This window comes from Lonchura striata, chromosome 6 (assembly GCF_046129695.1).
Source record: "Lonchura striata isolate bLonStr1 chromosome 6, bLonStr1.mat, whole genome shotgun sequence".
Classification (NCBI taxonomy): Eukaryota; Metazoa; Chordata; class Aves; order Passeriformes; family Estrildidae; genus Lonchura; species Lonchura striata.
The window spans coordinates 46,202,413-46,215,242 of NC_134608.1; the positions used below are offsets into that span (position 1 = coordinate 46,202,413).

At 39.9% G+C, this 12,830-nt stretch overlaps 1 protein-coding gene across 12 annotated transcripts in view; it reads left to right on the top strand.

The window, feature by feature from the left end:
• BRSK2 (BR serine/threonine kinase 2) overlaps positions 1–12,830 on the top strand; it is a 298,090-nt gene that overhangs the window by 225,916 nt on the left and 59,344 nt on the right. For all 12 annotated transcript variants that reach the window (XM_077784246.1, XM_077784247.1, XM_077784248.1 and 9 more), the window contains exons 6-8: positions 3,166–3,199; positions 4,094–4,162; positions 7,027–7,173. In XM_077784246.1, the coding sequence (XP_077640372.1) occupies positions 3,166–3,199; positions 4,094–4,162; positions 7,027–7,173 (250 nt within the window). The remainder of the gene's footprint in view (positions 1–3,165; positions 3,200–4,093; positions 4,163–7,026; positions 7,174–12,830) is intronic.

Here is a 12,830-nt window from a genome sequence, read left to right on the forward strand (position 1 = left end):
GAGGAAGTGGCCTAGGGGAAGAGACAGGGAATGTTGCTCTTGACACATCTATATTGAATAATTAGTGATAAGAGCCAAAGAAATATTCATGACTCTGTAGAAAGATAAATAGATTTTTGATTAAATTTGAGTTTTGTCTTTACAGCAGTTGAAGTTGCAGTGTGATTGGTAGAATGGAAATTAGGTTTTTATGGATTCTGGCTGACTGGAGGATCTCTTTTAAAGCTGTTAGCCAAGATAATGCTGCAGATATCTAGCTAGTGTGTGCTGGCAAGAATTCAGAATGGCAACGCCAGAAACCCATGTTCTCTGGGCAGTTGCAATGCAGCTGTTGAATGATCAAATCAGTCCAATTTGTTCAAAGGATTTATTATAACATTTTTTCCACTCAGACTCTTAGACTTTTGCAGAATTTCACTGGTGCCTTTTAAGATCTATGGTGCATTCCACTGCAGTTCAGCAGACCTCAGAAAGGAAAACACTTCAAGGGCATTTGCTAGTGGGACACATAAATACCTATGTACCTATCTCGAGTTCTTCACAACATTTACATTATTCTTTTCAAGGATGTTAGCACAGGAAGCTTTCAAGGTGGTTGCCCTGCTCAGCATCCACAATTAACAGTTCTAAAATCCTTGTTGGAGTCATAATATACAAATAAAAATTCAGGAACACTCTGCAAATTGAGATACTAACTCTTCCAGTCCACTCCAGTGCCACTGCCATCCAAAAAGGGTTATACTGAAGGATATTGCTGAACCATGCAGGATGGCACGCAGGATTTGAGAAGTCTGGCTGAAGTTTCTAGGTCAGCCACAGGCACCACCTGTAGTAGGCATTGAATGTACTGTGTGTGTTCATGACTCACACAGAGAGGCAGCTGTACCTTGCCGAACCTAAAATACATGCGACAGTGAGAAATTCAAACATGCTAAGTGATGAGAGCTTGACAGTTACCTAGAATGTGTCTGCACTTCTTTTACCACCCCCCCCATATATTTTCCAAATCTAATGTGATGTACAGAACATGTTAGAAGTGGCCTTTCTGTTCTGAGGTGACTAAACTGAGTGAATATCCTTGATCTGTGTAAGTCCTGCACTCTTTTTGCTACCATGTGTGTTTTTTTCCAAATTCCAGTTTGCATTACTGTGTTCCCTACAGTTCCCACACTGCTCTCCTTCAGTGTTGTGTTTAAGCAGTCCAGCACTAGTGCGAGTTGTACTTGTCAGGCCTGGGCTGCAGTCCCAGTTGTGGTGCTGCTCCTTACTCATGCTTTGTGTGTGCCTTAGGGGTGGCCTGTACCCTCTACAGCACTGTTAGATATGAGAAAAAGATGACATCACTAGTCAAGCATTCTCTCAAGAATGATTTGTCTTCTGAAAGCTTGCAAAATCATGTGTTAGTCCAGTGTTATGACTTTTTGTGGCTTAGACATTGGGGTTTTGGAAAGAGTAGATGTAGTTGAGACATGGGGAGTTAGAAATTAATTTAGATAGTCATCCACGAATCATAGTGCAGGTCTTGGTTTGCTATAAAGAGGCAAATTCACAGGAAACAATATATTTTGGAAGTTTGGGAACATGTACATAACATTAAGCTATTGTATTTCTGACTATAGCCTCACTTTCTCTCTTGTGTATGAAAGCTGCAGTGCCATTGCTCTTACTTTAGTCAGAAGAGTAGACTCATGGTGAGGTTCTGGTCACATTTTCAAACAGGCCAGCTGCAGCTTTTAAAAATGTTAAGTAACCTTGTCCGTGTTTCCATGGATGTCAGTGACAGAGCTACACAGAGGGCCTGGGTAGTCTGTCCTACCCACTAGACACAAGACTGTTCTTTCTGGTCTTCCAATGAGCAGCTCTAGCCAGCTCTCTTAGGGAGGCTCTGCCTCTCATTATCTGTTTTGACTCTTGAACCAAAATTTTTAAAATGTAGTCTAAACTAAGGCACTACTGAGCAAACAGACTGGTTAGAATACCTGTGAATAGCCCGTTTCTTAAATGGGCCCAGGGTTGGTGTTGTATTAAATATTGGATTAAGTTACTGAATTTCACTTTTCCTGAAACTTGTGGGCGATCAACTGCATTTCTCTCTCCTCACAGAAGCTTTGCTGTCAAGGTAGCTGCACTCCCAAGCATACACTGAGTTTATTGTCATGCTCTGCCAAAAGCTGTGATACCAAATCAGGGCATTCTGTGCCCATGGGATGATATTTTGCCACAAGATAAGTGTTGTGTGTATGGAAATTCAATTAATGGGCTGTCTCACTGGGCATTAATATAGCATCCTCACACAAAGCTAACCTCGCTGTGCTTCTGGTTTGCTCATTACTTTGTGAGACAGGTATTGCCCAGCCATGATTGCATTTGTCACAAGAAACACATGCACAAATGAAGACAGGCTCAGGGACTGCTGGGAGGTGTCAGTATAAACAATAGCATGATTTGCACACGGGTTTCAGACAGTTTGCATCCCTTTTACTTGTCAAGTTACTTTAATGAAGGCTATAAAATAAATAGCCATGGCTATAATCTTTAGGAATTAAAATTATTACCTGGCAAGTTGAAGTAATTAACTCTCCTCAGCCAGGAATCAAACAAGAGATATATGGGTAGAAGGATGTGAAAAGAATATATTAACTCACCAGGTAATAGTGCTACTGTCCATCAGTTTTTTTTTTTAAAGAAAAAAAAATTTTAAAAGGCAAGTTGCAATCATGTATTGGCAGCTTTTGTGACCACTAATGTAAATGAGAGTCATCTTAGCAGAAAAGATACCAGACATGGTTTAGGGATGCATCTGTCTTTTTTCCTGTAAAAGGCTTTGCAGTGTGGGTCTTCCTTTTAATTAGATACAAAGCCAAGTTAAAGGGTGGGATTAGAGAGCTGGAATTTTATACTCACAGAATATGCGTCGTCTTCCCTTCATTCCTTGCTTTGAAGAAATTCATAGCAGGGCCGTAGAGTTTTAAATTATGCTAGGTCCTGACCATTTTTTAAGCTTGTCAGAAATATGTTCTTGTTGAGATAAGGAAAAACGTGCTGGTTTGCACACTTGTATTCTGTATAAGCAAGTCTATCATCATTCTGCTAAACAAAATGGACATGCACATAACCATAAATACCAGGTGTTACATACTCATTTGACTGTATTTTGTCTTTCAGATCACCACATTATGCTTGTCCTGAAGTCATCCGGGTAAGTTGGTTAATATTAGTGTACAAAAATACCTTGTTTGAAGTGTCCCTCATTGCAAGTACACAGATAGATCCTCTGTACAAGGAATCTGCCCAAGGCAGAGGGAAAGAAAAGGATACAAGAAACCTAAAAAGAATTTTGTTTGTTTGGCTCAGGCCTGAATCAAGCCACATTGGGAAATAATTGCATGTTGTTCTCACAGTACCTTTGCACCATGTGTTCCGACAGAAGTACAGGAGCCTGGCTTAATTTGATCTTTTGACCCAAGGGACATAGTCCCCTCAGATTTCCTGTCTCTGATGTAGCTGTCACCTCTGTAGAAAAGCTGGGATTGACAGTCAGTGATATTGGTTTCCACTAAGCAATATTCTTCCCCCCTGCTTTCCCTTTGTCCTCTGAAAATAAGTATCCAAGATTTCAGTGCCCAAGATTGTCCTCTCTACTGTATGTCTATTGCATGTCTTTACTGTAAAGTTAAGCAGGAAGCACACAGGAGAGACTGTCCAGATGGCACTATGAGTTTGCAAATAACGTGGCTGGTGACAAGGTCCCTGAAGAACCAGGACAGGGAAACACACCTTCTTGATGTCCTTAATGCACCTGTTACTCTGTTTAAATTCCAGATCTGATAATTTATGGGTTGTCAACCATTCCTGTCCTGCTCCCACTTCTGAGCCTTTCCTCACATATCCCAGATAAGACTGCAAGCTGATATTCACAAAAATTCAGTTAGCCAGCTGTGTCATGGCTTCCTCCTAGTTGGGAAGGCCAACTTGGGAAGCAGGTAGCTGAATTGATACATGGGGTTTCCCATTCTCCCCTCTCATTCCTCAAGGATAATTAATTCATTTACTAGCAATCGGTCTTTTGAACCTCTGTGTCATTGCTGCGCAGGGAGAAAAATATGATGGAAGGAAAGCAGACGTCTGGAGCTGCGGAGTCATTTTATTTGCGTTGCTAGTGGTGAGTCATCTTCCTTGCACTAGCCTTTAAAAAGAAAAGAAAAATCTGAAAGTGCTGCTGTATTTAATGGCATTCTATTGACATCATGTACGGATGGTTTTTTTTAGTCCTCTATTTTTGTATCTCTCAGTGGCATCCTTTCCTCTTATTTCTACATCAGCCCCAAAGGAAAAGCATGAGGAATATTTCACTGCTTCTTTGAAATGCTGTTGCCCTGCACAGGAGAGCACAGACAGGCATCAAAAACTTGTCTCCATAAATGCTCTTTGTTGTGTTGCGATGTTGCACCACATTTTTTGATGGGTAAGAATGTGTAGAGTTGAAACTTCAGGATACAGAGAGTGTCAAACACATTGTCCTTTACGGAATCAAGATATGGCAGGGTTTGGGATGTGCTCACTTATTTCTGTTGTATGTATGTATGTGCTTCAGCAGGTATATGCATACATTAACTGCAGTATTTTTTCAAGGAAAGACTTGAGAACCTCATCTTTGTTTCATGCAAGCAGTGAGCTCCATTTTAATTTGGTACACATGGGAATATAAAACTGAGCCAGTAGTACAAAGTTTAAATTAGTTTCCATCTGGCTCAGTAATATTTTAAGTGTTCAAAATGTGCTATCTTCTAACTTATCCTTCTTTTGATCAGAGTTTCAATTCTCTGTGGAATTTATTCTGAAATGAAGTTCTATTATAATACTCATAAACATCCAACACATGGGTGTCCAGCTGAAGGCAGATAGGCTTGACATTTGTTATCAATTTCCATAGTATAATGTAGGAAAATATAGTTTATGCTAATACAAGCATATACCATGTGCAGGTAGAATACTCTATATGAGTATATGTTTTATGTGCATGTTAAGTGCTTCATACCTGTAATAGTTCATCTGATCCTCTATAATTATAAAAATAACAAGCCTGAAATAAAATTTTGATTTTTTTTGTACATTTATCAGTAAACCTAATTGCTTCACTTAAATGTTTTCTTTTGAGAAAAGCACTTGTGCAGTGTCAAATGAGATAAATTGTGGATATTATTTTTGTTTAAATATTTTTAAATTTTAGAGGTTTTTTTGTATCAAAAGATATGTTGATTCTTTTTAATGATGCTTTAATTCCCCTTAACCAGTCTTACTCTTTTCTTTTTAGTCATTACAATTCACTGACATTTTTGAAATTTTATTTTTTTTTATCTTGATGTTGCATTGGAAGAATTTTAACTGTCACACTAGGTAGCACGTGGTCATCTCTTAGTGAGCAGTTATTTTCATAGCTGATAGAAGTGTATAATGAGCTCTTTATATAACTTCTTGAACTTGTAAGTACAGAAAAGAGAATGGTTAGGATTTGTTGAGCAGGCTTTTCATTTTCAGGGGGATTCTCTTTCAAGCTTGGGTATCTGTTGCTGCATCTTTGTCTGTTCCTACATACACACATGAGCCTGAAAAATTATTGAAATAAGTCTATTATTGGTGGAGAGTGCAGAGCTCCCCAGTTAAATTATGTCAGGATGAAACCTGCAAAAACTATCAAGATATGATAGCAGATGGTAGAAATAAAAGAGATGTAGTTGTTACCTTCAGGAAATGCCACACAGTGTCCTTTCTGACTTCATCAGGGCTTAAATTGCATTAGCCAAAGTACTGAACTATCAGAATTGATTTTCCTTTAAGTCTGGAATGGATAGGAAAAGCACAGGTACCTCCAGAGGTTGGTTACTGAAAGCAGGGACAGGCTCTGCCTTCAAGGCCACTTGAATGAACAAACACCAGTAAGCAGTGCCCAGTTGTGGCTGCCATCAGGTGGCTTCCTGAGGCTGCTGTAAATGGACCTGTTGTTCTCCCTAAACCATAGACACAGGATTGCTTATACAGATGCACTACTCACTGTAGTAAGAGCAGTGCCAGAGCTGACAACTTAAAACTTCATTATCACAGCAGCTGACAGCTTGCAGCTTCCCACAAACCGTCCTGGAAATCAAGGAAGCTCAGCACCTACTAGAATTAGGCAGTGAAAGAAGAAAGTGAGAATATCTAGGAAGGTACAGACTTGCTATAAAAAGGTATCAGCCTCAGTCAGTAGAGTTATCCTAAAGATTTCAACTTCTCTTTTTCCTTTTTGTCCTTGCAGCAAGGATAGGTCTTTTACTGCTTTTTGTAGCAAGCTGATGATCTATTCAAAATGTAGTTTCAGCTAAAAAAACTTCAAGCCATTCATGTAAGTGAGCTACAGTAGGGAAGCAATAGGAACTGATGACCTGACCACAGCATGGGAACTGGATGGAGTATATTAAACAGGTAGAATGTCTGCTGCTTCCAAAGGCTAATGTTGGTTGGGGTTTCTTTCAGCTGTGTCATTTTAATGCTCCATCAGAAAGAGCATGTTCTTTACTGAAAGTCCCTCAAAAGCTGTTCACCTCCTTTTCAATGTCTGCAATAAATGTGTCTCAGGAAGATTAAAAATAAGGAGACGATAAACATTGCTGCTGTGAAAGTATGCCCAGGAGGAATACCAGCAGATCAAAAGCTTGAGCTGAATTTAAGTGAATCCATGCATCTTTGGTGAATTTGCCTGGAAAGGCAATTTCATATTTTGTATTTTACTTTATACTGGTAGTCGTTTTCTAATTAAAGGTCTAGTTTAAAAAAATAATGTCCTCAGTTTTGTTTCCTATGTTAGAAGAAATACAGTAGCACTAAGAAATTGTTTCTTTTCAATGGATAAAAAGGTTTTTTCACTCATTAGAAAAACTCATAATGAGCTGACTCCTCTTTTCCATTCTCTCACTGTGTTTATCCTAGCTTTTCTCCTTTGGCCATCTCCACTTCTCTCCCATTGACTGCTCTGTCCCATCCCTGCAGGGTGCGCTGCCGTTCGATGACGACAACTTGCGGCAACTGCTGGAGAAGGTGAAGCGTGGAGTGTTCCACATGCCCCATTTTATCCCCCCCGACTGTCAGAACCTTTTGCGGGGGATGATTGAAGTGGATGCCTCGAAACGTCTCACGGTAAGGAGGCATAGTGAGCAAGGCTTCATTTCTCGCCTTGTTGCAGGAATGGTTGAGCAGCTAAGGTAACTTGGTGATTTAGTAGCATTCCTATGTGTTTCCTCCTGAGCAAAGAAGGAGTGGAGTTGGTGGAGTCTTTGAGAAGAAGTTAGTTACCATTTCTTTCGAGTCATGAGGACAGATTGCTTTTGTGTTTTTCCTGTAACCTCATGATTCCCTTTCATATGTAACACTGGGCATTTAGGAGAAATCCCTCATAGTTCATTACAGATCTACTGGCCTATTCACACATTTTTGCAGTCCACCTGAGTTTTCTGAATCTTCTGTCTGATGTAGCAGTTTGCTGGGGGTGTGGTGTAACTGTTTGAAGGTCACAGGTGTTAGGACTGATATTTGAAGCTTTGCCATTAAACAGAGTGTGGTTTTCTTACATTTCTGACAGAAGTGTTGGCTTCTCACTTCAATGCACATAAGCTGCATTGTATTCTATCCTGCATTTACTCTGCATTATCCTCAGAGCAAGTGTATGCCAGTCTGCTCTTTCATCCTGTGCCCTGTGGTCCTGAGCACTGTCAGTCCCACAGTGTTGAGCTCCTGGCATTCAGCATTGAGTCTACATCTAGGATACATCCCATCACTACAACAGAGACCCTGCAAGAGTGAGGACTGTGTAGTGATTGTATCCTTCACTAACATTGTGTTAATGTTTTAGGGAATTAAAAAACATCGGCAATTAAAATAATTTTGGAAAGTAAGATTGCCTGCTTGTCAGTGGAGGCGTGTGCTTCTGTGGGTACATTGCCCCTGTAAATCCTATTGTCAGCCCTTGGTGATGATTTTATACAGATTTACTAAGTTCACAGATTCTGAGTGGGAGTATGTATAAAGAAATGTAAATTTAAAACTCCTCCTGGTTCTTCAGTCTGCTAAAATATTTATAAATAAACTCTCAGATCACTGGTTGGCCTCTCTGCTGAGATTGGTAACAACAGTCTGTGCCAGCTGTGATGGTGCTTTTGGGATGCAGACACCTCTGCTGAGAAGTTAACTGAAACTCCCTTCACAACTCCTTACAATATTACCTGGCATCTGGATTTTTCTTTCATTCATGACCAATCCAGGTCATGCTGTATTTGGTGACATAGGGGAAAAGTTCTTCAGGTTATTTCTAGTATCCCTACTTTTGCAAGCCCAGTAGCCATCACATTTTGCAGTACATAAATAGCACTGATTGAAGAAAAAAAAATTACACACCTTAAAAGACCTTTTTTAAACAGATTTTTAAAGAAAGGTATAACATTTTCACAAGTATATTCACAGAAAGAACACTGCAGTTGTTAAAGCAATATTCTGAGAGATGAGACAGCTGTTCTTCATGGCCAAGAAAGTCACAAAGTCCCTCTCAAGCTTAGATTCCTTTCCTTTATGTAAACATACCAGCTTCTCTCTTGTTTTGTTGGGTTTTTTTTCTCAAAAAAGTGCCAATGGTCTAAGTATGTTAAGGAGCAGATAATCAAGTGCTAGATCCTTCTTCAGATTGTTCTGAATTTTTTCCACAGGGCAGAGACAGACCCTAAATACTTTGCCTTAGGGAGGGAAAAAACCCCAGAACAGGTAGTTATTGGCAAGCACTAACCATTGAATTATGAATAAGTATTTGAAATAATACATATTAAAGAGCTGAGAGCTGGGAGGAATAAAGGTTGGCTCTTTGTTATTTGCTGCAGTCTTTTTTTCATTATTTGAGGGTCTCTGGGTTTGCTGTCCCTGCTGCTGTCACACTCCTGTGCTGTTAGTGAGCTGCTTGCTTTGACTGCCAGGGAGAAGGGAGCTCTTTGTTTACTGCACAGGAGCTGGGAATATAGAGTTCATTCTGAGGAGAGAGCTGAATTCTATTTTAACTGTGTCCTATGAAAAAGGGTATAAATATGGGTTTATTTGGAAGTCTCTATTCCTAGAAAATATCTCACTTGAATCAATTCAATATTTATACAAAGATGTGAGCAAAATTGCAGCTTGGGTACAATAAGTACAGATGTAGCTGTTACCATTACTGATCATTTGCTCAATACCTCACTAGTGAATTCAGCAGAAAAATACAGTGAAATGTAAGGTTACTATAATTTTTTTCTTTCATTTTTCACTTCCCCTCTCTGCTTTGTTCCTCTTTTTTTGATTTGTATCTCTTTTCTTTTTCATCCAACTGCATTTCCCTCTCTGCAGTAATTGCCATTTCACAGCACACCCACACCTTCCCCAGTCCATCTGTTAAAATGATCAACAAAAACAGAACCAGCATTCACGTTTGACTGTCATCATTTGCTTCAGTGTTGGAGCCTGAGAAGATTAATGGAGGGGATGGTACTCAGAATTATTGTTGCTGGCCCTTTCCAGCCTTAAGAAGCAGGCATTACCTTTCTATGTATATGATTCATTTATGGGAACAAGACTTTACTATTTCTTAGTGGAATATTGTTCACATTCACAATATGTTACATAGCCTCAAATGCAGTTAGTGGGACATCCTTGACCACTCATTTACTGGCCCTGTTTTACTAAACATGTTGTAACATAAAATAATTTGTGTTTTTATTTCATTAAACATAAGCTTTTCACTAAAAGTTGATTCCAGTTTCTGGTGTTGGTATTTCTGACCACCCATATTTATGAAAGCTGAAATCAGACAAAAAATGAATACTAAGATGATCAGCATTTGAAAGAGTCTGTCTGAATAGTGTGGCCTAAAAGAGCTTCAGTTAATGTACATAGATAATGCCTAAGAAAGGTTGTACTGGTTATCTGCATATTCATTAGAGGTAGTTACTAGGGAGAGAAGCATTATTTAAGCTAAAGGAAGATACTGGCACAAAAACAAACTTATGTCAAATGCCCTTACATGAAAGTGGGCTAAAAGCAAGAAGAATTTTAGGCATATCTGTGGGGTTCTGGGACAGCCTTCTAGTAGGAATAGTGTCAGGAGGGAGAAGTGAAGTAGTAATAAAGTTTGAGAAGGCTTATATGGGAGGTGTGTTCTGGGTGCCTAAAGTACTGCAGGATGAGGTTTCTTTTAGAATGTTTTCTTCAAATGACTCAGAGTTGCAACAGCAGAGAATTACAGCTCCTGTAGTAAAAACCAGTTGCATTCTCAGCCAATATTTTCTTCTCCAGAAAGACAAAGGGCAGAGACACTTTTCTGTTAAAGATGGATTAGCACTACTGAAACTTTGTTTCTAGAGCAAGGTAGATCAGAGCAGATACTGCAGAATAAACTATTCCAATTAAGCTGTTACTGTTCTAGCATTGACATCTTATACTAGAGTAGAATTACTTGTCTTCCATGTTAGGTGTCCACATAGGTGGAAATACCTGTCCCTGAATATTACCTAAAAAATCCTTCAACAACACATATTTGCAGAATCTCCTCTCTTCTTTCTGACTTTGTTTTTTCTTGGATTTGATGCTAATGATGTTATGCAGAATCTAAAGAATATTAAGAAATGAAGAAGGGAGAACTCCCCTGATTCATTTCTATAGAAGATCTTATGGTAAGGTGCCTATTCCATAATTTAATTTTTTTTTAAACTTTACAACCTGTAGAATGTAGGTAATTGTCCAGTTGATGTATTTAGGCTGCCTAAGGCCTGTTCATGCCCCATGCACATAGGACAGTGATACTTGTCCTTGTCAAGGTCTCTAGAGTCTGCTTTAGTACAGCTGCTACTGCTGAAATGGGTAATGGTTTTACTGCTGTTTGCTCTTCAGCCTGAACCCTGTGGCCAAGAAAAGTCTGTGTCTTGACATTACACAGTATGTTTAAAGCTCAGACAAGATCTTCTGGATGAAGAAGATTCATTTGCGGTATGGGTGCACAGATGGGTTTGAGGCTGGTCCCTTTCCGGACAGGGAAGTTGGAAATTTGACATGAGTTCAAGCCCTCATCTATATCCACAGACTTTGAAAAAGTTTTTCTTCAGGGCAGAACTTTTTAGCTTGGCAGCTGCTCTGCTGAGATCAGTGCTGAGGATGTAGACAGCGCTGTCTTGTTTTCCATCTGCCTGTCTCCATCTGTTGTTCCCTGCCTTGGAATTCAGACGTAAGCTCTTTGTGGGAGGAGACCTCTTTTTCTGATAAGCTTGTGCAGCTCTGTATCACAGTGGGTCTCTCATCTGTGAGAGAGAGATGTGCACTGAAGAAGCTCCTTGATGCTTCTTCAGTGTTCAAGTTTAGTATTTTGAAGTATTTTTACGTAAAACCATGATAAAGGAATTCTCCCTCTCCTTCCATTATGGTATCTCAGCCTGCAGAAATCTCTCTGACTGTGCATGTGCAGTGGATCTGAGCATGTTTTGTTATTTCAGAGATGATGTCATGAGACAGTTGCCTGCAGTGACTAGGAGACATTAGGAAGTAGCATTTTTACAACTTTCATAAAATGGTATTAAACTTGGCAAACTCATGTGCAAACAGCAAGAAAAGCCCTCTGGGAAGGGTTGTTAAATGCCTTTGTCACTTAAATGCATTTAAACATTGTGTTTAAATGAAGGCAGGAGTGAGATTAGCTCCCACTGTGTATCTCCCTCCCCTGCACTGCACAGTAGAAATTGTACAGACTTCTCCTTGTCAAAACCAATCGCCCTCCCATAACCCTCCTGTCACTTTAATGCAGACAAAAAGCAACAAAGCATTAATTAATTACCTTTAAAGCAATAGTGAAGATGTTGGCAGCAGCAAGCACACTTCTAATAACATTTCAGTGCAATTACATTTGAATCAGTATAGGAAATGGGTTTGTAGAATACTTTTCATACCTGGGATATCCCAGCATATTTCAGAGCAATGATTTTGATGTGGATTGAATGGCAGATGTCTGGGTAAACAGCAGCCATGAGAGCTGTCATTCACCTTCAAATGTGTATCAAGGTGCAATGGGCCATCTCTTTCAGAAAAATGCTGTGTGTTCATTAATTTGAAGGAGGTTGATCAGCAGGGATGGGCAGGAGTCATTTGACATCTTCTCTGAAGGAGCCTAGAGGCTCTCTGAATAAGACATGAACTGATGACCCTCTTTTCTTTCCCCTCTCTAACTCAGAAAGTGAAGTGCTGTTGTCTGCTTTGCCATGGCATTTCTGTATGTCACAGACACACAAGAGCACAGTGTCCCATGGAGGCAGAAAATGCAGCAGGAGAAGCAAGCATGAAAGAGACTTAGACATTGCATAGCTGTATCATCTGCATCTTGTCTGAAATCATTAATCTCTCTAACCCTCCATGTTGTGTATGGGAAATAATGAGTAGATGTGGTTTTACCAGCACAGGAGGCACAGTCCACCCCTTAGCAGATCCTCACAGAACTATACATCTGTTAAGGAGCAATTCTAAAAAATCCTGCCCCATGGAAGCTCTACAAAATAGGCTCTCCTCATGTCCTGTGGTTGTACCTCAGCTTGCACAGAACCAGAAGGAAGAGGGCTGTGTCCCACAAATCATATCTTTATCTCGACAGGAGATGGCAGTGTGTCAGGAATACTCTACCTTGCTCTTAAGAGTGCAGGGGTTAGAGGACTACCTAATACAGGGGAATTGTGATGAAAGGCAGTTACTGTGGCAGGCAGATGCCATGGCTGGAAGCTCTGCCAGTCTGCCTGGGCTGATGGATG